This window comes from Etheostoma spectabile, chromosome 5 (genome assembly GCF_008692095.1).
Source record: "Etheostoma spectabile isolate EspeVRDwgs_2016 chromosome 5, UIUC_Espe_1.0, whole genome shotgun sequence".
Lineage (NCBI taxonomy): Eukaryota > Metazoa > Chordata > Actinopteri > Perciformes > Percidae > Etheostoma > Etheostoma spectabile.
The window spans coordinates 2,324,581-2,350,095 of NC_045737.1; the positions used below are offsets into that span (position 1 = coordinate 2,324,581).

General features: G+C 40.4%; 1 protein-coding gene across 2 annotated transcripts in view; it reads right to left on the reverse strand.

Annotated features, from left to right (window-relative positions):
- unc5db (unc-5 netrin receptor Db) overlaps nucleotides 1-24,831 on the reverse strand; it is a 265,211-nt gene extending 240,380 nt beyond the window's left edge. For both annotated transcript variants that reach the window (XM_032515156.1, XM_032515155.1), the window contains exon 1: nucleotides 24,619-24,831. In XM_032515156.1, coding sequence (XP_032371047.1) covers nucleotides 24,619-24,796 — 178 coding nt within the window. In that variant the 5' untranslated portion in view covers nucleotides 24,797-24,831. The remainder of the gene's footprint in view (nucleotides 1-24,618) is intronic.
- Between the last annotated feature and the right edge of the window lie 684 nt (nucleotides 24,832-25,515).

Sequence of the window (25,515 nt, forward strand, 5' to 3'; positions counted from 1 at the left end):
AAATTTGGGCCCCCCCCCCCCCACCCCCAAGGGGCGGCATTTTTGCAAATTTGGCGGGTTTACTTTTCCCTTGTATACTAGCCCAGTGGGGGTGGATTTGGTTTACAACCAGTCTTTGACTTTTGGTTTTTAAAAAAGGGGGCACCATTTTCCTCGTTTAAAGAGGCCCCCCCGGGAGCCGCAGTAAAACTTTTTTTGGGGCGAAGTAAAAAAGAAAAGGGTACTTTTTCACTAATTGGTAAACGGAAAAATGGGGGAAAAAACCCTACTGGGGTTGGGCGATATCCCCAAAATTTGGGCATTGACAAACATACTTTTAAAATGCCGTCTGTAAATGACGTATTACATGGTCCACGGTAGAGACGTACTTTTACATTTTAAACCTATTTTCATTTAAACTAGGTCCCGGGGGTAAAGGGGGTTCTAGACTCAATCAATCTCGGATTTTCAAAACACAGTACGTTTTGAATTTTCCCCTTTAACAGAATGCCCCGTCAAACCAAATATAAAATCTTACTGAATTAACTAAATCGGGTTTAAATTTTTGGGCACTAAATAACCCCTTCCCTTTAAAACCTAACCTTCAGCGCACTGAACATTCCCCAAATATAGCTCCACATAAAAGCACCCTCTAATTTAGCCTACTTTTTAAATAAGATAGATGAAAAATTTTAATAATTTTTAAAATTGATCCCAAAAAAATGGGAAATTCCTTTTTTAACACCCAAAAAAACTTTCCAAAGCAAAAATATAATTTAAATGAATATTTGGAAAAAATATACTAATACAATTACTTTAAATAATAATCGAAAAGGGAAAAAGAACAAATATTGGACTTCCTTTTAGGGCGTCTGGGGGGCAGCTCCCGGGCCTGGCTCCGCCCAAATACACTCCAATTTGGGATTTTCTAACCAGGTAAAGCTTTTGCTCAAACCCAACCTCTCTGGGAGTCAATTAAACCTCCCAAGATGCCGAAAAACCCCAAATTTAAAAACAAAAATTTCCCCGGAAAAGGGGGATCCAAAGGCGGGGGCTATCGCGAAGTGGAAACCGAGCCGTGGAGGAGGCTAACGCTAGCCCCCAAAGTCTTCGGGAAGCAAAACCCCTGGGGCGTTCAACCCTTGAAAAATCACTTTACCGGGCAACTAGGGGAAAATTTAAAATTTCGAATCAAGAAAAAAAGACCAATTGGGAGTATTCCTCGAGGGGTTTTACCTTTTTCCCCGGGAACCCCCGCATTAGAAACCGGGAAACGGCCCCGCCTCTTTATCAGAAAGGGAATTTTTCCTGAAAAAGAAAATCCAGGACCTCGCTTTAATTGGACGGGGCTTGAAAACAGAACCCGAGCCCCAAACCCGGGGGGCCCCGGGGGTTTTTTCCCCGAGAGACAAAACGGGGGCACGCTGCTTTTTCTGCAAACCGGGCTTGACGGGGGGTCCTGGGACGGGACGCGCCCTCCCCCCCATTTCGAGCGGGCCCAAGGTTAAAGGGCCCGAATGTTCCAGGTCCCCGCCCCCCCGTGATAAACATAAAATTTTTAAAAACTCCCAAACAAATGAGGGGGGATGACTGCACCCCTTTTTAAAGGGAAAAGGTTTGATGTACAACGCCCCATGTGAGTTTTCCCTGACCTATCCGGGGAAGGTGGAAAAAACAAGGAAACAAACGACCAGTGAAAAAACTATCCGAATCGATAAAAAATTTTGGGGCTGATTTTCCCCAAAAAAAATGAGGTTTTTTTCACCCGCGGTAATCCTTCCTCTTCCACACCCCAACGGAGGTGGAAAATTTTTATCCAGAAACCCAAAAACTTAAAACGCGGTCCCACCCTTAAAACGCAAGATTGCGTATGAAAGGGTTTGAAAGATCAATTTTTAAATTGATGGGTTACCGGGAAAACATACATTTCAACAAAACTCCCCCCCTGGGTGGGAAAATTTTTGGGGAATTTTTGGCCCGGGGTTTCGCATTTTAAGGGTTGGGGTTGCAGTTTTTTTGGGCGGACGTTTTTTTCTGCTCCTTTTTTTTTCCAAAAGGGGAGCCCTTTTTACTACCCAAAACCCACAAAAATGGGGGGAAAAGGGAGAGGGAGTTTTCCCACTGGGGGAAATTCTCAGGAGATTTTTTTTTGGGTTTTAAAAAGGGTTTTCCAATTTTTTAAAAGGTGAAATGTTCTCAGGTGGTAATGGGCAAGTTCCACATTGGACAAAAACAGAAAAAATTTTGATATTTTAATTAAAAAATGAGTAGGGTCCGTTGTTGATTTGATCTCCTGGAAGGTGGGCCTTAAAAAATTAAACAAACTAAAAAAAAGTAATGAATAAAATTAAACCAATACCACCCCAAAAGTTTTTTTTTTCCCCAAGAAACAATTTGCTTCACGAAGTTGCACGTTTAGAAAGATGGCCTGGTCAAATTTTTCTAGCTAAATTCCCCCCACCCCCTAGGGGCGGGGGAAATTTTTTTCCATAATTTTTTACCTGTTTGTAAAAAAAAAGGCTATCTGCCCCCTATTTGGGGAGATTCATATAATCCAGCCTCACTTTTTACCAAAACTTAATTTTTTTTTAACCTGTTTGGCCCCAATTGATGACCCTGATTTCACAATAATTTGTTTCTCTCTTTTACAGTTTTTAAAGGTTGATTTTTGGGGGAAAATTTTAAAATTGTTTTTAAAGACCCGGGTTTCTCGACCACCCATCGGTTTTTGATTTGCCCCCACCCTAAAAGAAAACGGGTTTTTTCCCCCCCTTTTTGTCGAATTAAATTTAAGAGAGTCTGAAGAAACAGAACCCAAACAAAGAAAAAAATTTTCTTCCCACTCACCCCCATACTAGCTATAGCCGTAAAAGATTATTTCTTGTTTCAAACTCCTTTTTTCCCAAAAACAAAAGGGGGCTGTTCCAAAAGCTATTGATCCCGCCACTCACTATCCCAGTTTAAGTTTTCCCCCAAAATTTTGCTTTTAAAATCGTAATCCTATTTCCGTTTAAAAACCCAAACTGGTTGCAAATCCCCCAAATTTCTAAATTTTGTTGGATAAAATTGATGATTACTTCACCCTTTAAATAAACCCTAGACTACAGCATCTTTTGGATGGGAATTTTAAAGGGCCTTTTTAGGGGGCCGAATAACTAAAACAAAAAAAAAAACCCCAAAACTGTCATGGAAGGGTTAAAATTTGAAAAACCCAAAAAAAAGAAAAACGGGCTTGATTTAAAATCAAAAGGGCCCTCTAAAAAACGGCAAAAAAGAACGGGCTAAATTTTGATGGGCAAAATAGACAAGCTATCCCCTAACAAACTTCATCAAGATTTTCAGAGGGAAAAATCCTACCCCGATCGGGAGAAAAGGGCGGGAAAACTCCTAGCGGGGCGCATTAAGTTTTGCAAAGGAAGGGCAAAAAATTTAAAAAATACTAAAAAGAAAAACTACTGTTTTCCCAAAAAAAAAATTTCTTTTTTAAAGTTTATTACTAAAAATTTTTACTCTAAAGGAATTTCCCCAAACATCACTTGACCCCTTTTCTTAATTCGTAAACATCCCCGCCTTAGTAAAATAGAAAAATCAAAATTCGGGAAAGGGCGCCAATATCTAAGTTGAACCTAAAACCAAATTAGAAAACTAAATCAGGAAAATCCCCTGGTCCCCGGTTTTCCTTTGGCCCCTATATAAATATTTAAAAACAAATTTACGGCCCCCTATAATATGCAGGGGGAAATTTTTATACCATCAAGAACCCCCCCCCTTCCCCCCCTTCCCGGAATGAAATCAAAACCCTTTCTACCAAAACCCGGGGGAAAGAAAATCTTTCCGCCCAAACCCCCTTTATAACTCAATCCCAAACTAAATCTAAATTCAGCAATTGGGTTTTTAGAATTTTTAAACCGCCCCTTTCTGACCCGGGAATAAAAACGGATTTAAAAAAGGGGCGGCAAGCGCACCACTCATCCGCCCGTTTTCTGAATATATTTCATGCTAAATTTTAACACCGATACAGCTTTTGCTTTCACTTAAATGCAGAAAACTTTGAAGGTGGAAAAATATTTTCTCTAAAAAGTCCCTCTCAATTTGGTTTTGGTAGTTTTTTTCCCTAAACTGGATTAAAATTTTTATAAAAAACCCCGCTCCCTCTTTATAACTAATACATTTTCCAAATCTTTTAAATTCTCGGGGGGGCCCGCGTCGGGGTTGTCCCCTCTCACCACTGCTCTTTGTGCGGGGAATTGAGCCTTTGGCAAATGCCTAAGGAATTAAAACATACATCGTCAGTTTAAAAATTTTTCAAAAATTGCTATTTGCCGATAAATTTTTTTAAATGTTGCCCAATTTCAAAATTGCTCAATCCCCCCAACTTCTGAAACTATAAAGAGTTTGGGAAATTTTTCCCGGGTTTAAAGCTTAACAAATCAAAACCCCCGCCCCCTTTTTTTAAAAACAGTAAAAAACCCCCAATTCTAAACATTTTCAGGTGGCAAAAGAGAGTTTTTACTTACTTAGGTATAGGATTACTCCTAACATAGATGATCTGGTTCGGGCAAATTACACGCCGGTGGTTAATTAAATAAGGAATCGCTTGGATAGATGGTCTACCTTCCTATATCTATGATTGGCCGTATAAATATTCTCAAAATGAACGTTCTCCCTAAACTCTTATTCTTTTCCAGGCTACCCCCCTTAATCCTCCTGATGGTTTTTTACAAAAATTCAAACACTCCTAAATAACTTCATTTGGAACAACCCGACGAGCCCGATTACGGTTATCCTTACTTTTATCTTCCATATGACAGGGGTGGGGTTGGGTGTCCCAAATTTCAAGTGGTATTATTGGCTCTCAGCTCTCTAGTGCTTTTGCTGGTTTTCAGCAACTGATATGTCGTGGGTAAAAATAAAAAATATGAATGCCACTCCTTTACCCCTAAATTCAATCTATACTCAAGGAAATGCAAAGACTTTTTAAAAAATACATCACCCATTTGTTAAAATACTATCCGAGTATGGTATGATGTCATAAATTCAAAAAGAATACCAACACTACCCAATTCTCCCCGATCTGGGGCAATATGTCATTTGAACCAGGTAGGAATGACATGGGCTTTAAACATGGTTTGCTAAAGGTTTATGTAAAAACTCAGTTTATTTGAATGGGATTATGATGAGTGTTTGAAGATTTGAAACAAAAATTTGACATTAACTAAACATTTTTTAAGTTTCTGCAAATCAAAGTTTCGTCTTGGGTACTCAAAAGTCTCCAACACTGCCTCTCTTACTTTATAGAAGAACTGGCAACAAAAGACCATTTGAAGAAGGGCCCAATATCTGCTTTTATAACAACATCAAGACAGTGCCCAAAATCCTCGGAGCACAAACGATTGGCATGGTGTGATGACTTAAATGAACATATCAGTAAGGAATGGCAGAGGGTCCCGTCTAAAGGCACCCGACACAATCTATTAATACTCAAATTTTAAACTATCCAATACAAATGGTTGATGAGAACATATTTACTCCACATTATTTAAATAAATTTAATCCCAACATCCCGGTACATGTGCCAAGTGTGGAGATAAAGGCATTTTGGTTTCACTCCTTTTGGGAATGTCCAAAATTCAAAAATTTTTTAAAGGGGTTTTGGGACAAACTTTACTTTTAGGTTTTTATCTAAAACCGGCCCCCGGGGTTTGTGGGGCTTGGAAATTTTCCCACTAAAACCTCAAAAAAGCAAATCGATCAAAAGTCTAATTTATTTTTTGGGGCGGGCAAAATTTGGTATAGCCGGCCCTGGAAATTTTTTCCCAAACCCCCAGCAAAAAACGGGAAATGTCTACATTATCAAGCTCTTTGTTTTGGGAACTCACCTTTTGTTTTAAAGGGTAAAAAATATTGTTAAAAGAGATAGGGAAAAAATTTTTTTGCTATTTTGGAAAATTTTTGAATATCAAATGAGGATTGAGGAATGTTTCTAGTAAATTTTGATTTTTTTTCATTTTATGGCTGAAAGTTGTTATCTTCCTTGAAATTAAAAATGTACTCGCTTGCCAAAAATGTATGGTCTTACACATTTACTTCGGATGCATAGAATAAAGGAGGCCCTTCCCTTCCCCCCTTCCCCCTAGCCTGGGGAAATGGTTTAAATCTTTTGGGACTAAGTCCAACATACCCCCCTAAATTTCCAATTTTAAAAATATTTTGTTCACAGTAATAAAAAATGTGGCCCCCTTGATTTTTTTAAATTGTTAAGGGTTTTTTTTTTTTGGTTTTTTTTTTTTTTTAATTTTATTTAGGTGTTTTTTTAAAATTTTGAGTTATTTTCTGTTTCTTTTTGATTGAAAAAGACAAAAAAACCAGATTTTTAAAAAAAAAAAAAAAGAACAAAATTTAATTGTCCCAGGGGGGGGGAAAAAAAAGGGGAAAAAACTGCTTAAAAAATTGCTAAAAAAGGAAAATTTTAAAAAAAACCAAAATGTCCAGGTTGCATTAGTGCGTAGTGGGTGCCCAAAATCTAAATCTACACCCAGGAGCCCTTTTAAAAAGGTTATTGTTTGGGGAATAAATTTTTTTCCCTGTAGCGGTCCGTGCGGCATCGAGCTGTCGGAGCCTCTTAGAGAAGCTGCTCCTCTGTTGGACCAGTGTGGGGTGGAGAGGATGGTCAGGGTTATCCATGATAGATAACAGTTTGTTCAGCGACCTCCTCTCCACCACAGCTTCAAATGTGTCCAGTTTGCAGCCGATCACGGAGCCAGCCTTCCTGATCAGTTTGTTCAGTCTGTTTTTATCGCTGGCTCCGATGCTGCTGCCCCAGCAGATGACGGAGGAGAACAGAGCGCTGGCCACAACAGACTGGTAGAAGATCCCCAAAACATCCTGCTGCACACGTTAAAGGATCTCAGCTTCCTCAGGAAATAGTCTGCTCATCCCCTTCTTGTAAACAGCAGTGCTGTTGATCTTCCAGTTCAGCCTGCTGTCGATGTTGACACCCAGGTATCTGTACTCCTCCACCATGTCCACGTCACTTCCCAGGATGCAAAGGGGCTGCGGAGCGTTCCCGTCCTCCTGAAGTCGATCACCATCTCTCTGGTCTTATCTACGTTCAGCAGCAGGCAGTTCTTACCAGACCACTCCACAAAGTCACCCACCAGTGCCCTGTACTCTCCCTCCTGTCCATCCCTTATACACCCAACAACTGCAGAGTCATCAGAAAACTTCTGTAGGTGACATGACTCCGAGTTGTACTAAAAGTCTGAGGTGTATAAGGTAAACAGGAAAGGAGACAGCACAGTCCCCTGCGGGGGCCCCGTACCACTCACACCACATCAGACAGAACACGGTCCAAGGCGGACGAACTGTGGTCTGTCTGTCAGGTAGTCAATGATCCAGGAGACTATGGACGCACCGACACCCATCACCCGCAGCTTCTCACCTAATAGCAGTGGCTGGATGGTGTTGAATGCACTGGAGAAATCAAAAAATGTGATTCTCACAGTGCCGCCACCGCCATCCAGGTGCAAATGAGCTCGCTGCAGAAGATAGATGACAGCGTCGTCCACTCCCAGACAAGGCTGGTAGGCAACTGTAGAGGGTCCAGAGAAGAACTCACCTGCGGCCTCAGGTAGGCCAAGACCAGCCTCTCCAGCACCTTCATCACATGAGATGTGAGAGCCACTGGGCGGAGTCCTTAAGGCCAGATGGAGTCGACTTCTTGGGGACGGGACAAGGCAGGACGTCTTCCACAGCAGCGGCACCCTCTGCAGGCTCAGGCTCAGGTTGAAGAGGTACTGGAGAACACCAGACAGCTGACTGGCGCAGGTCTTCAGGACCCTGGGGCTGATGCCATCCGGGCCAGCAGCCTTGCGCTGGTGTAGCCTCTCCAGCTGTCTCTTCACCTGGCCAGGTGTGAATGCAAAGCAGGGGGGGGAGCTTGAAGTGTCAGTGGGGGGAGGAGAAATGTGGTGTAGTGGTAGTGGGGGGAGTTGGCTGACTGCAGGAGGGCTGAGGGAGTGAGGAGGGAGATGTTGGAACAAAAGAGGGTGGGGGGGAGGAGACAATGAGGGGGTGTGGGGGGTTGGTGGTGTGGTGGAGGAGGCAGGGGATGGCTGTGAGCTAAACCTGTTAAAGTAACAGTTCAGCTCGTTTGCTCTATCACGGCTGCCTGGTGTTTGTCCTCTTCTTCTCCCACACCCGGTGATCTCCTTCATCCCTGTCCACACCTCCCTCATGTTGTTCTGCGAAGACTGGCCTCCAGCTTCCTCCTGTAGGTGTTTTTACACTCCCTCAGTTTATCCGCAGTCGGTGCTGTACTTCCCTAAGCTCCTGTCTGTCCCATGACCTGAAAGCTGTCTTCTTCTCCTTCAGAAGAACTTTCAGGTCACTGGTGATCCACGGCTTGTAGTTGGGAAAACAGCGTACAGTCCGGGAGGGCATGGTGGTGTTCTCACAGAACTTAATGTATTCTGTGATACAGTCAACCATGTTGTTGATGTCCTCCCCATGTGGCTCACAGAGCACGCTCCAGTCTGTAGACTCCAAGCAGTCCTGCAGTGCCTCCTCAGCCTCCTGAGTCCACCTCCTCACCAGTCCTTTTGTGGACAGGCTGCCGCAGGACACAAAGGAACATACACAGGAGACAACATGACAAGATTGTGATCTGATTTGCCAAGGGGGGGGAAAGGGGAGTGGCACTGTATGCATCCTTAGCATTTGCATACAGCAGGTCCAAAGTTTTATTGTCTCTAGTGGAGCAGTTAATGTATTGTTTAAAGTCCGGGAGGGATTTATCCAGAGAAGCATGATTAAAATCCCCAGAGATAGCGATGAAGGCGTTGGGCTGCTGCGTCTGTAGTCGTGAGACCGTGGTGTTAATGACGTCAGCAGCTGCCTCCGCATCAGCAGACGGTGGGATGTAGACCGCGATCATTATGGCGGACGTAACTCCCCGGTAAATAGTACGGACAAAAACCCACAGCCAACAGTTCAATGTCCGGGCTACAGAAACGTTCCTTCACATTCACATGTCCCGGGTTGCACCACCTTTCACTCACATACAGTGCAACCCCCCCTCCATTCTTCTTACCGCTTTCTGTAACGTTCCTGTCCGCCCGAACGGTCAAAAAGCCGGGTACCGCTACACCATAGTCCGGGATGTGCGAGTGCAGCCATGTTTCGGTAAAACACAGTATGCTGCACTCGCGGAACTCCCTCTGGGTTCTGATGAGCGCTGCTAGTTCGTCCGTCTTATTCCCCAGAGACCGTACATTCCCCATGATGATCGCTGGGACGGCAGGCCTGTGTTTTCTTCTTTTTTCCTTCCGTTTTATTCCTCCTCTACAACCCCGGCGTCTCTTTCGTAGCTCCGTCGGTATTTCATGTTTGGCCCCCGGCAGCAGCACAGGTCCACACAGCGCAATCAGCTGATCGCGTGTGTAAACAATAGTGCCGCTGCCGTGAGCGTAACATGAAGTAACAAAACACGACCAAAGTAAGAATAAAACTAAAAGAAAAGTTCCAAAATTTACAGGCCCCATCGTTAACACAGATTAACAACACTTAAAGAATAAAAATAAATAAAAATAAAGTGACTAAAAACACACAAAGCACGCATACAATCAGGAGCTGCTGCAACAGGCTGCCGCACGACACAGCGCCATCTTGCCAACTGTTGCTAACGTACATTCATAAATCCTACATAATATCGCCATCAGACTTACTTATTGATGCACAACGTTAGTCCAATGAGGGGATAAAGGAAAGTGTGTTAGCATTCCACGGTGATGCCTTTTCTCTCTTGCTTGAGACCGCTGTGTCCGAGCCAAGGTGCAGAGCATGACCTTACTGTATGCTGATAGGTTACTAGACCAAGTAGAGCGAGCTACTGTACTGACAGGGAGAGAGACGATCATTACAAATAGGTTGCATGTATGGGGGGGAGAAAGTTGATTCCACTTAAGGGGCAGCACAGCGCAAAGTGTCTTTGCCAGTTTAAGATCAACGCATTTGTCAATTTCCCGTCCACTAGGATTAGTGTGTGTCTGACAGGGTGTGGGGTGTGTGTGTGTGTGTGTGTGTGTGTATCACGATGGTCAGAGATGGCAAAAGTGCTCACTTTCCTCTACTTAAGTAGAAGTACGGATTCTTGTGTTAAAAAATACTCTAGTAAAAGTGGAAGTACTGATTAAACTTCTTTACTCAAGTAAAAGTAACAAAGTACAGGATTGGAAATTTACTTAAAGTATAAAAGTAAAAGTAGCCTTGCAAATGACAACAATTTTTAATGCAAAGCTACCTGGACCACACAAGAGAGCACGCTGAGGAACTTCAGTGGACATGGAGAACACGGTCTTTGTATGGCAATGGCTACATTTTAAATGGATGTCTGCCAATAGGCCTAAAACATCACATATTTGGTTATTATGACAGAAACTGGGACTCCAGGTTAATAGGATTCTGACTGAGCAGCAAGATATGAATTCAGTGGTCATTCTGTGAGAATTCACAGATCCAGTTTCTATTTTTAATTTTCCCCATTAACATTTAAATGAATCTAGATGTATGTGTGTGTGCTCAAATATGGCTTCTGGAAAGAAAATAAAGGATTAAAATATAAATGACTAAACAGACATTAATAAGTTCCCCAGCACATTGGCCAGGAGTCCTTCTTGATGCCTACTGTCTCAAACAGCTCTCTCTGATAAGGCCGAGGATGATGGGAATGTCTTGCTGCTTGTCTGACAAATCTCTGTTTTCTTCATTTTCAATCATGTCGCCCTTCCTACTACTATGTGCTAACGTTAGCGCCATCAAGCCGCAATGATTTGCTGTGAATTAATGCAGAATGCTGAATCTGTTGAGTTGCTTCAAATGCAACGTAGGCCTATAGTAGATATATTCCCATATTTTTAGATTGAATATGGTATTGATGACGTAAACAATAATAAGGATAACTCCAGTGAAATTATGTGAAAGTTGAGAACTAGATTAGGACTGGATTAAAGCTGATTCTGGTTTCCAATTTTGCCCCACGAGTGTCTGTTAAAACAGACGGAGACAAATTCTCTCTAGCTAAGTTTCCATCCACTTGTCAATTAAATTACAGAATCTGAAGTTGGTGAACAGGTGACGAACACAACAAAACCACTAGCTAACTTACTTTAAATGTGCAAGAACTATAGACCAATAACAGGCTTAAGTGAAATGACAACATGAGTTATACGACTTACAGTTCTCAAAGAGGCACACACACAATCTCAGCTGATTATCGTCCGGACAGCTAGTCTCTTTTTATTTTCTCTCACTTTTTTCTCCGTGTGGCTCGCGGTGCGCGCGCGGGTGCGTGGGTTATGTTGCTTTTCCGACATAACAACCTCTTGTACAAAACAAAAGTAACAAGCCAATTTTGTAAAATGTAAGGAGTAGAAAGTACCGATATTTGTGTTAAAATGTAAGTAGTAGAAGTAAAAAGTCGCTACAAAAATAAATAGTAAAGTAAAGTAAAAATATCTGAAAAATCGACTTGAGTACAGTAACAAAGTATTTGTACTTTGTTACTTCCCAGCTCTGACGATGGTGGCTCTCCGTCATGATGTACAATGATGGACATCGACACAACCCTATAGCCTACCTTACAGACGGACAGTCCACGCAATGGTCCTCGCAATTTAATTACTCTAGAAATTACTCGTTGTCTAGGGAGGAACAACTAACCTTAAATTAGAGACAATAAAAGACCACGAGTCATCCAAGTCTCATATCAAGTGCACTGCCATACAGGTGGAAAAATGGGGCCCCTGGAGCAGAGTGTGGCAATAAGGGCTAATAATCACTTTTAATTTGTTTACATTAATAAAATATGTATTAATAATACAAAATTATGTATTGAACCAATTTAAAATGTGCTAGTCCACTTTTTATAAATTTGAATTCTGGAAAAAGTGGCTGGTAAAATTCGGCATCCACCAGCCACAACGGCCCTACCTGTTGCTAACGTTTTTATCACTTAGCCGTAAGCCAGTGGTCATGCCAGACAGCCATGTGTTTTACTTCTTCTGAATCAAACTTTGCTTCTTGCTTTAATTTCTGAGTCAGAAATATCAGATATTACTGTTGCTGTGGTTGTGAACACAGCAGCTGCAATTTGTAGCCTTGATGCAAAGCAGGCTTTTGGTAGAGTTTTAAATTCTTATCTGTCAAATCCACTGATTAGCTTCCCTCCTGCTGGATGCTGAGTGTTGATGTGGCATATGAAGTGAGCCAACGATTACCAGCAAGTTTACTTCCTCTTGTACTATTCCTCTGCACACAAAACAGCAACTAAAGTTCTAAATTTCATTTTGCAATTATAAAGCTTATGACAATTTCACAGCATAGCAATCACACTATAATGAACTTCTAGAAGCAATTAAAGCCCCTTTCCTGTGGAGGGACCTTCATGAATGCAAGAAAGACGCCGTTGTCACAGAGCATTCCAGCCGAGATGTCACACTGGCTTTGTTGTTTGCCTGAAATCCCTTCAGGAGGCCTCAGTCATGTCTTCTAATTAACACACTTCCGTGTGACAAAAACTTATGGGAACTAATTGGTATGGCCCACTACTGCTTCCCTCACACTTTAAATCACACCCGCGACCTGAAACTCAAATCAGAATTAGCTGTAGGGTGTGTAGACCTTTTTGTAACAGTATTCAAACATTATTTTATTTTAAACGTACAATATGTAATTTTATGTCGTTGGGGGTTTATCAATCGAAACAATGGATGTAAACAGAGTTTTGGTGATGTTGTAAAGTGGCATGGTATTATGGGAGTTATAGTCTCATTTAGGGCTGCACAATTAATCAAATTTTAATCACGATCACAATTTTGACTTCCGACGATCAAATTTGCGTGATCGAGCGATTATTTTTTTTAAAGCGTAATTTCATAGAACGCTCCGGGTTTTTTGCAAAGCCAATCTAGCGCTCCGTAAAGCCGTCTGCTCATGAACCAGTCAGAGTAGTTCCCTGCACCCCGTGCAGCTTAGTTTCTAGATGTAGACAGTCACAGAGGACAGAGTAACGGGAGGAAAACTCAACAGATAGTTGGTCTTAAGGTTTACCAGTTTACCAGTAAATGCAACATTTTGTCCCGTCGGTTTTTCAGACAACAGCAGTGAGCAGTGCTAGTCGGTGCTAGTAGCCTCTGTTAGCTGCTAGCTCCTCTAGGACGCACCGGTGCTAATGTCCTTGCATCCGCTACAGTGCTGTTTATATGGATATGGTTTAATTTTGCGTTACATGACCCATTTCGTCTGTAAAGCCGTGCCTGTGTTGAATCTCTCCTCTACTCTCTCTCCTCTTACTCCACACCCGGCCAAACAGCGGCCCGGTCCACACTTCTGACATTTGTCCACAGTTTTAATTTTTCTTAACACAGCTGTATATTGTTAAGTATGAGGGGCAAACCTGTATTTGTACCAGTGTTTCCGCTTGTAACTCACTTGTGTGAGACGGAGCTGCTGGACCTGGGCCAGAGATGTGACCCATTGCAAGAATACCATCCATCCATCCATCCATCCATCTTCATCCACTTATCTGGTATCGGGTCGCAGGGGCAGCAGCTCCAGTAGGGGACCCCAAACTTCCCTTTCCCGAGCCACATCAACCAGCTCCGACTGGGGGATCCCGAGGCGTTCTTTTGGTCATGACCCATTTTTCTGGCTCAGCTCCCTTTTCGTCACAACGGTGCAATAAACGGAATGTAATACCGCACCAGCTACTCCAATTCTCCAAAAAATCTCACGCTCCATGGTCCCCTCACTTGCAAACAAGACCCCAAGGTACTTAAACTCCTTCACTTGGTAATATAATAGAATATCATAGTTCATAAAAATGCAGCGCAGTGAAGATACAGACGTTTCATAAACTCGTGTGCATCCGCCATTCGACCCGTGCTGGACCCGTTCATAATGAGTTAGCCGTCTCTCTGTGAGTAGCATCCATCACACTCACTCTCGCAGTTATAAATAGCCTACGTGACAATAAAAGTAGTTTTGATTAAAATCAACAAATAGTCAATTGCCAATTAAAATATATCTGATGATAGGTTTTATGACAGTTTCATCCACGTTACTTTTAGTAATGTTTAGTAACGTTTATTCATGTCATTCTGACTAAATAGCTGCAGTTCAATGAGTAACACCATTGACCTTCATGCAGGAGATGGGGGTTTGAACCACAGCTGGGGGGTACATTGCAAAGACCTTTAGAGCATGGTATACATCCCAACTAGGGCGAGGTTAAGGCGTGACCTGGCTGGTTGTTGTTTTTTTTTAAGATATATAATGCATGACTCAAATATTACTCCTAAAAAGAGAAAACAACAGCCACAACAGGGGACTTAATGAAACATCCTATGTTATTAAAATACAATAACTAATTCATTTCTCTGGGTTTGAATATTGTTGGAAACATTTGGGATGTGTAAATGGACAACCACAAATATATAACATAGGTGTAGTCAATTTTAGACATTTTAATGCATAAATATTACATATTGTACCTTTAAGGTTTCTAGATGGTCTAGTCTATCCATAATATCTCCTCAGTGATTAGTCATGATCCAAACAAATTCACTTAACTCCTCCTCAATTTAATTTTAGAATTATTCAAAAATAATCTGTGTTATGGCTTAAAAGAGGAAAAACCAATAAAGCAGGTGTTCTGCTGAGACAGAGAGGGAAAGTCATGTTCAAGGCACGTCTTGTGATGTAGATCTATTAATACAGTAAAACAATGTTTAACATGTTCAAATCCACCACTTTGTGCTTGATTTTTGCCAATTTCCCGTTTGTAAAGGGTAGTTCCTTATAACAGAAGAACCGCAAGGTCAAAATGCATGCATGAGGCTTCATTTGAAACCTAAATTCTTCTAATTTCTGAAAGTATGTTTATGTGATTAAAACACAACATACTACAACAGTTCAAACATGGTTCAAAATAGTTATTTTGGTCCCTGTTTAAAAAACAAGAATATTGTATGCCATACAACGCAGAACACAACACATGCCTTCTACACCTTGTCTACAAGACCTCTATACAGTTTCAGAACTCTAGTCATCACCTAATGGGAGCTAGAGAGTTTTTAATATTTGGTATAACCAACCCCAGATTACCCAATGGGCATTATGGGGACAGGCACAGGGACCCATGCGCACTTGGGGCCCAAGCAAAGTCTTTTTTCTAATTGGAGATGAATTTGTTTCATTTATTGAAATGCCATGCATATCAGACATATATTGCATCATTATTTTGGGATGCTGCTATAGGCCTGTGTGAAACTTAGGTAGTTGTCAAGTGCAGTACATGTTGAGTTTTACAGCTTGTGAAGTTGTGGGTCTGTCTGGTGGGGCAAAGGTTCTATCAGCCGCCTGCAGTTTGCTGGTTGTCAATAGATTTTTTTTATCACCTCCTGGGTGTTATGGTGGTGGAGGGGGGCCAATGAGCTTCAGTGCCCAGGGGCCCCTGGGGGTACTATTCCGGCCCTAGGTATAACTGGTGTCACTAGTGTATCCAAACCCCTCCAAAACCTCTCCAAGTGACCACATTTTGCTAAATGCTTTTAGCCACTTCTACGCTGTTAGAAAAAACATACTCCTTCTCCAACATAAAGTTAAAATGACTTACAAAACATATTTGTTGTCATAAAACAGGTACTGGTGAGAATACCTACCACATTTATTTGGACTGGCTCCCATCGGATGCTACTATCATGTTATAAACCATTGGAAAGGGAATGTGATTGGTTACGATTAAACGACTGACGTGTTGATAGCCAATGACAAGGATGGATTGGGGCTAAAAAACAGCCCTGGACTTTCTCCCAAATAGGCCCATCATCTGGCCATCCCCCCTAGCCATGCACCACTGACGATGTCCTGATACTATGCCACCATGCTGTAGCCTATCAGACAAAGTATTCACAGTAAGTAACATCTCAAAACCAATGACAATAATTGGGATTTTGTTTATAAATGAAGCTTCAGCCTTCAAATAAAAACAAAAAATGTACAATGCCATTACACCAACCTTCCGACTGGTAGACAACCACTCTACCACTAAGCCACAGCCGGCCAATGAAGATGTTATCATGGTTGTTGTTTTTTATTATATTGTTATGTTGGTCTTACCAGTGAAGTTTTAGTTTGTAAGACAGGACACTAAGCGCGTATATCGCTGCAATGCTGTCATTCAAATCAAACAATTGGACAGGCTTGCCAAAATTGATTAACTGTCACCACCATATATAATAATTTTGGAAGATAATGTAATACAAAATAATAAATAAATAAAGCAGGCTATGCTTCTTTCTCGAAAATCTAAAGTGTGCAAATTTACAAACATTTTAATCATAAGATAATACCGATACTGATAATACTGATGATTTTGATGACATGCCTTTTGAAGAACATGTTGCGGTCAAATATGAATTTTTCCTGCTAAAGATTTCCCACCGTGGTATCTTACTGTGAATCTAGAGTGGCTACTTGCTCCGAAGCTAATCACTGTCACTTTCTCACTTCTCCCTCGCTCTATCTCACACACACACACACACACACACACACACACAGGCTCGGCGCACACACCAGCACAAAAGTATAAACATCAGGCCGCTTACGTTATTAGCACTACAAAAAGTATACACATATTTGTTATTTATTTTTGCTATAGTGCTTAACAACCATTATTTAATTTTGCCCAGTTGGGTCCTGTTGAGGAGCAATGAATATCAAAAGTTCCAAAACATCTATGTTGTTATTTGTATTGATCCACCATTGTATTAAGTGTCCATTTCATTATAATATTCAGATTTGTCACAAATAATTGAAGATGCACATGTATTTTAAGTTCCATTAAAGAGAGGTGGAGGTGGGGTCACATCTGAGCATTTAAAAATGTACTTGATGTATCGCATTAGTTACTTTCTGAAGTAACTAGTTACTTTTATAATGTGTAATTGAATATATAATTTAGTTACTTTTTGGAAGAAGTAACTAGTAACTGTAACTAATTACTTTTTAAAAGTAACTTGCCTAACCCTGGTGACAGCGTTACAATGTCAGGTGTCATTACATTTATGTAATTACTTATTATAATTAATTATTATTATTATTATGACTTATAATAAAATTGTTAAGACAAGTACAGTTTGTGGTCACCACTACTTTTTTTCTTTCCTTTGTTTTTGGTTTGATTTACTTATGTCGGTTAAGCACTGTGGAATGGAGTAGACTGGATGTTTTCTGTTAAGATGCTGTAGCATTGATTTTGTGCTATGAGGGTAATCCGCTTTATTGCAATAAATTAAGTTGATTTTGTTCTTTGATAGCTTCTATTTTGTCTTTTGTTTTATAGATATTCACAGATCTCCTTCGCTGTCACAGTTAGAAAAGGGAGTTGGAGAGAGTGGTTCTATTTTAAAATGAAGAAAAACCCACAGCTTACTTTTACTGTTTCTAAAAATGAACAGAGATGGCGAAAGTACTCACTTCCTGTGCTTAAGTAGAAGTACAGATACTTGTACTAAAAAATACTCTAAGTACAGTTAAGTAAAGTACAGGCTTGGGAATTTACTAAAAGTATAAAGGTAAAAGTAGCCTTGTGAATGACAACCATTTTTTATGCAAAGCTACCTAGACCACACGCATGGTACTAGAGAGTATGCTGACAAACTTTAGTGGACATGAAAAGAGGCTCTTTATATGCCATTGCCTACATGTAAATGGATGTCGGCCAAAAGGTCTAAAACATCACATAATATATATGATTTGTTAAAGACTGGCACTCCAGGTTAATAAGATTCTGACTGAGCAGCAACATATGAATTCACAGATCCAGTTTCTCTTTTTTAATCTTCCCATTTAAAGGAATCTACCTGTATGTGTGTGTGCTCAAATATGGATTTTGGAAAGAAAATAAAGGATTAAATATGAATTACTAAGCAGACATTAATATATAAGTTTCCCATACTTTTAGAGTTACAGCACATTGGCCAGGAGTCATTCTTGATGCCTACTATCTCAAACATCTCTCTCAGATAAGGCTGAGGACTTGGGTCTTGCTGCTTGAATGAATGCAGAATGCCGCCGAATCTGTCAAGTCATTTTGGTGCGTCAAGTGCAACATACAGTATTTTACCATCCAATTAGATTGAATATTGTGTTGGTGACAGTAACTCCAGTGAAATTATTTGAAACGTGTTAGTGAGTACTAGATTAAGACTGTATTTAAAGTTGATTCTGGTTTCTAAATTCGCCCCAGGTGTGTCTGTCAAAACATGACAGAGACAAATTCTCTCTTTTGATGCTTTATTACAATCAAGCACCGTGCAACCTAGCTAACAGGGGAAGAACACAATCAACCACATCACTACCTAACTTACTTTAAATGGGCAAGAACTAAAGACCGATACAACCGGCCTAAATGAACTGACAACATAAGTTATACGATTTACAGTTTTCAAAGACACACACACACAATCTCAACTGATTATCCTCCAGTCTCTTTTTCTTTTCTCTCACTCCTTTCCTCTGTGTGGTTCATGCCCGCTTGCGGTGTGAGACGGGTGTCCGTGCTATTCTCCGACATGACGACCTTCTTTACAAAACTAAACTAACAAGCCAATTTCGTAATGCAAGGAGTAGAAAGTACCGATATTTTTGTTAAAATGTAATGCGTAAAAGGAAAAAGTCGCCACAAAAAAAAGTAAAGAAAATATCAGAAAAATCTACTTGAGTACAGTAAAAGGTATTTGTACTTTGTTACTTCCCGTCTCTGAAAATGAAGAGTCTGTGTGTGCCACGAGTTCTGGGAAGGGGGCCTCCAAGATTTTGTGCCCAGGGGCCTCTGTTTTCTAAATCCGTGCCTGTCTACAGGTAGGGAAGCGTCCATGCCCGGATAGTTAATGAGGGCAAGTGGACCAGTGCCCTGGGGCACCAACCATTCAAAGCCAGTGGGGGGGCACCACATGACACAATTAACAATATTTTTTGTAAATTGTTATATTATTCACTTGAACTTGTTGAAATTGGTTGGTCCACAAGTACGCGCAAATGTGTCATTTGGGGCATGGGGTGGTTTTAACAATAATCAAAAGTGGCCAGTTTAACCCCCTAAAAATCTTATCCTAATGATGAATGTAAAATATTAACTGTTATTAACAATGATGCAAGAGGTTGTCTTTCTTGATTCAATGCAATTGGCACACAAAGAAAAAGATTTTTCACACAAACCCTCCCACCTTTTTCACGGTTCAGCAGATAAAATACCCGTAATACTACCTATATGATCCATTCTGTTAAATCATATAAGACTAAGGCAAAAGTAAATCACAGTTTATTTTGTTGGTTAGATCATTGTTTTTTCAAGTGTATTAATTCGTGATTTGGGGATCCTAAGCATGCTGTTCAGTGATATGGCTACATGTTACATGACATGTTGCACTCATTTAGATTTCATCTAAGCAGATTTCTGTCATTCAAACACCTCTGAGTTGTAGTTTAAACGTGTACAGCCAGGGTTTTATTTGGGCTTGAGTCCAAAATACAGTTAATGGACACAGGCACGGAGAACTGAAGGCCATGTTAGCAACGATTACCTTTGTTAGCGGTTAGCTCCGTTACATAAGTAGACATGGAGCGGAGCAGGGGCGGTGTGTTAATTAGGGCGATTTGGACAACGCACTGCCAAATGGGAAAAGGAGGGATTTTTTCCAACCAATTCTATCATGGTAACAATTGTTTACAGCGTTCTGATCTAGACATTTGAGTTGCCCACTAAATGTCCAATCAGGCAAAAGTTGTGCTTCAAAAAGTCCTGCTTCTTTTGGGGCCATGTCAGTCTGTTGAAAATCGCCCCAGAAGTCTCTCATAGACTCTCATGTAAAATCCATTTTATTTTTAAATATCAGAGCTTTCAACACAATCTCTTTTGGGAGGGCTTGCACTTGCGTGCAATTCATGCGTAATCAATTCACATTCTACTGTCAAGATGGCTAGCGTTCAGCAACTTAATTGTCTCTTTGAAAGAAGTCCTTTCTAGTCTGCAAACGAATCACAATAAATTTGCAACAAAACAAGTACTACCTCCCAGACAAAATTTAAACATTCAACAGGTTTCTACAAAGGGGGTGAAATCCTACAACTGAGGATTTTCCTTGCTAGCAGGCTATGACGTAGCCAATGCAGACTTGTGCTACTCCTGCTTACTCTTTCACCCTGAAGGAGGATCAGACAGCAAAAAAGTGTCTTTTTGCCGACAATGAGGCAGTTAAACTCATTGTGCAAGCTTACGATGGAGCCAGTGGGATGAGGGCAGAGAAAGCTGGTGTGCAGCAAAAGGTGCGTGAGAATTTCAAGAATGACCATTATGTGCATTTCTATGCTTATCAGATCAATTCAATCATGTAGCAAGCTACTTCTCGTATCAAAAAAGTGAATATTTTCTTTTCCGATCTTAGCAGGAGTGCAACTTTTTTTTCCTGTCACCCAAACGGGCCAGCATTCTTGACCAAACTGACTGCCCAGAGCTTCACCCACACGGTGGAACTTCAACAGCAGAGTCGTGAACACTGTATGTATGTACTGTGTGTACAAGAATCAAGACGACCTCATAGAATGTTTTGAAGTCATCAGGACAGGTTCCTTGAGTTCATTTGACCAGCCCAGCGTGAGAGAGGCATCTGGCTATGTGAGGATGCTTCATGATGAAGATTTCATTATTTTCCTGTTGCTTTTTCACAAAATCATGCCCCACGTCTATATTCTGTACCAGAAGCTCCAGAAGAAGGATATTGATGCTGTCTTCATCAAACGTGCCCTTGACAGCTTCACAAGCAGTGTGCAGGCTATTAGGTAAAATTAAACAATATCATTTGATCATTCTCAAAGCAGAGCTCTGTCGTTTGAAAATGTATGCATGAAAGGAGACTGCATTTGTGTTAGAAATTACATTAGTCTCTTTATATATGGCCAGTGATGTAATCTAGCTTACTTTATATACTGTGCTGCACATCCAGACACAAAGGCTAACTTAAACACTAAAGACTTTATACATCCCTGCCCATTTTAAGTGGGTATACTGAAACCTTTTTACTATACATACATAAATTACATATACCTGTGCGTCACATAAACTGCCCATAGCCTATCAAACAATTGGTCTGTTTGCCTTCAAGGACTCTTCCAAACAGCAGCTGCAAGCAGCAACGAGCCACAAGACCCAGAACGGCTTTGAGAGAAGAGGAGAACCAGAGGGTGTCTGAAGAGGTCTGCGACACCATTCTGGCTCACACCAAAGCAATATTCTCTTTCACTGGCCACCTTGTGTACCGCGCAGATATGTTTTAAAGGTACTGCCATTAATTTCCTGATGAGGCTCTGAATGCCACTGTGAAGGCAAACCCCATGCTGAACAAGGCAAAGCTCAAGACAGAACTCTCTCTGATCTATGAGAATCCTGAATTCAAGGGCTGCTATGGTGCACTGTACCAGGTTCTCATGAGCTGCAACCTCCAGGAGACATTTTCTGAGACTGTGACTCTGTTAAACATCCTCATAAATAGTCCTATGACAGCTGAAGCTGAGAGATGTTTCTTAACTTTAAGACGAGTTAAGACATTCCTACAAAATTCAATGGGCCAGGAACGTCTGAATACACTGGCGATGCTTTCTATGGAGAGGGAACTAGTCCTCAGTATGCCTGATTTCAATGAGAAAAGCATTGACCGCTTTGTTGTATTGAAAGAGAGAAAAGCACAGTTTCAGTACAAGTAATGTAGCCTCCCTCTCTGTCCCTCTCTCCCTGTCTCTTTTTAACACACACACACACACACATACATACACACACCCAACACACACACACACACAACCCCAAATCAGTTCACAGTTGATGAATGTATGCAAATGGCCAGAATATGGTTGTTCATATTTACAAAGCAATAGCTGTGTTAACCTTTCTAGTAATTAATTTCAAATGCTGTTTTCAGGCAAAATGTCTATCACTGTTCATGGTTATTTTCACAAATCTAAACAAGAGGGCAAAATATGGAAGTCCATACAAATTGCTTATTACCAATAACTTAAATCACTGTTTTTAGTAGCCTCTATCAAAAGCTCTTGCTTGCTTGTTGTGAAGTATGCTCTGTTGCCCATATTTCCAATTCAATCATGAGCCCTTTTTGAAGTAAGTAATTAATGTGTATATCAGAATTCTTTAGTTAAACCTAGCAGCACCTCGTCATTCTGGTTTGGTCTTCAATGTGTAAAGCCAGGATGCACAGACCACAATCAGGTCAAGCCTCACTTGTTCATTCACTTATTTTGGACAGTGGTACTTTGCTTTTATTAAGTAGCACTTTAAAGAAAATGTAGTTCTAAAGATGCCCACGTCTTTATGTTGAGGCACACATCTTTCTAAAAATGTCCTGTTGAGCTATTTTACATAACACAACATTGGATTATTGTACTGTAAATAATGAAGAAGTGAAATAATAATTGTGGAGCCATTTAATTTTTGCCTATGAAGGCTCCTGGATGCTAATTTCTTACATAGCTTCCCACCTGTAACTAATGTGGCTAAAGGGGAAATCTTTCTGCTCTGTGTTGCTATCTAGTAGACACAAGACGTAGCAACGTATGAGTTAATCAAAAAATTAATATTGTTAATATTGTCTAACTTAATGTGACCTTAATCATCATCAGAAAAATGGCCGCCCCTTATCAATTTTTTCAAGAGCTGTCACTGTTTTCTATCAAACATTGAAACCAGCAACAAATAGCTAACATTTCATGTCTAAATCACAAGCTTTGTTGACCCATCTCTCTATCCAGCCAAACATTCTCCCTAAGATTCTCCCACAAAGACAAAGTTAGAAAAGTGTTGGGATATTTTGCGTTACAGATTGCTCTCTGTGCTGTTTTGACTGCTCTCTTCAGTGGTTTAAAGTGGGCTTTTGACTTGCTAAACCAGTACCATTTTTTTAGTCAATGTGCCAGCGTCCATCTTTTAATGAAATGAAACTACACTCCACACTGATAACATTCTTTAGGGGTAAGCTTTTTAATTCAGGGTGACCCATAACACCTATTTACTGGTAATGCTCTAAGGTAGCTACAAAAATTTGGCCCTAAATTTAATATCAATTTACTTAATAAAATGAGTTAGAAAATATTATTCTGGAGCTGAAAAATATTAATGTACTAATGTACAATAAATATATATAATATATATAAATATAATATATAATAAACTTGCAGTTTTACAACATTTTTCTGCTGCTGTCAGAGAGGAACTACCAGTGTATGTCATAACACATTTGAAAATCAGTACTATACATTTCTATAAGTGATGTGTGAAACTAGCTGAATTTGTGCTGATGAGGTACAGTATCCCCCTCCATCTAGCAATGTTAGGGGCTTAAAAAGGAGCCCATATTGCACGGCCCAGCGATGATTACTGAAGCTGCTTTGCCATTGTTCGCTTTTATGCCTAGAACATCTGAAGCCACAGTGATATTCTTATTGAAGGTTAGTCTAAGTAGCTGCGGTCAGGGCCTGAACCCATCTACATGCAGAGTGAAATGCCACATTAATGAATGCAGAAAGTAAATTATCTTTTGTGTGTTTTCAGTGAGTGGCCAAAAATATTTTTATCAAATAAAGCACAAAAGCCTGTGGCCTTTATACACTTCCCAAGGATACTAAAGGACAAATGCTTACTCTAAATATTATTATACTATGCAAGAAAAAGAGAAAAGAATTACAATCTCACTTCTCACCTTGTTAGTAGGTGTTAACAGAGAAAACAATGCCTGCACTCATTTTAACTAGACAAAGGAAAACTGTGGATTCAAGTGAGGAATTTAACTGAGATATAGACAGGACTGCAACTAACTATATTTATCATTGCGGAAAAAAAAGGTCCTTCACTATTTGTGAAACCCGTGCAACGCTGTGACCTCTTTATTATTCAGTTCAGCTGTTAACCCAACCAAGTGAGATACACTTATAACACAATGTGACTGGAAAATGTATGTTTTTCTTACTTGTGTACTTACACTAACCTTCTTAAAAGTCTTACAATCTTTGGAGTGGAAAGATAAAAAGGAAAACCAAACAGAATTTTAGAATATCCTCTGCTAACTACCAAAGTCTAAGTAGTTCTGTCGAAGCATATGACCATCTAAATATTTCTAACCTCTAGTGGCAGCGAAGGAAAATCCATTAAATGTATAATCCGTTTCCGTGTGTTGTTTCTGTGGTTGAGGTGGTTGGATGTTTAGTTGTTAAATCAGGTGACCAACCTACGTTTTTGTTATCTAATCTTGCACTTTGTTGGAAGTATTAATAAGTAATTGGAAGAAACTACTGCAGCCGAGTAGTTGATTCACTTACATTACCATCATTTATGAATGTATGCATATATTTTTTTTCTGGGAAAATTGAGTACATTCTGACAAGGATTAAACAACTGCCATTTCCAACAGTAGCTGTGACACATTATGTATCATATCAAATCATCAGATGGCTGCACAACCTTATACTTAAAATACAGGTTAGCATTGGTTGGAAGAAAGCCACAACACTTTATCTTACCAGTTTTGAGGTCCTTATACTCCTGGGAAAAGTGCTCATTCTGGTGCACCCATTCCCCGTTGCATTTGAAGAATATCTGTAAGGCGGGTGTGGCTCGACAGTGCAGCTTAATGGGGTTGCTTTTGACGATGTAGGCGTCCTCTGGCTCCTGGATGAAGTGTGGCAAGGTGCCCTGCATTGAGGGAAGTGCATCAGGCTGAGCATCACCGGTGGAACCTGCCAACCAACACCTTGGTTATCATTCCACATTTGTCTTAGAAGAACAACATTGAAATGAATAGCTAGTCTGACAGAAACCAAAGCAAGCTAAATACCTTTCAGTTAGATACAAAATTTAGCAGTGAAAACACTTTCAACTTCATTTTGTTTCACAATCAAGAGTATAACTGCAACTGCTTTCAAATTGGAAATAATTGCTCAGTGGACAATATTTTGAATTAAAAAGTGAACATATACTTTGTAAAAAGGCAAAGCATACACAGCTAAACTGTTCTCTTCAGAGCAGTTTGTAGATGAATAAAATTAATGAGGATCAAGTAGCAAGGAATAAGAAGCGACTGATTAACTACATTCTGGCTATGGACTCTGAATACATCTTATCTCAGCCATAAAGACCAGATTTTGGTCCCCCTTTCTTCATCAGTGGGGTAGTCTACATGATACAAAGGTATACACTGCATACCCATTTAGAAAGGTCAAGAATTTCCACATACCCACTTAAAAAAGCCTGAGGATACATTACAATGATTGTTTGGTAACAAATTATCACGCTTTCATTCATTCAGTGATTTAGGAACAACAACACAGTTGCTTGACGGTCATTTTCCGTGCAAATTTAAATTATCCATCATGAACCACTATATTTCCGATATATGGGAGATATAAAACAAAAGCCAA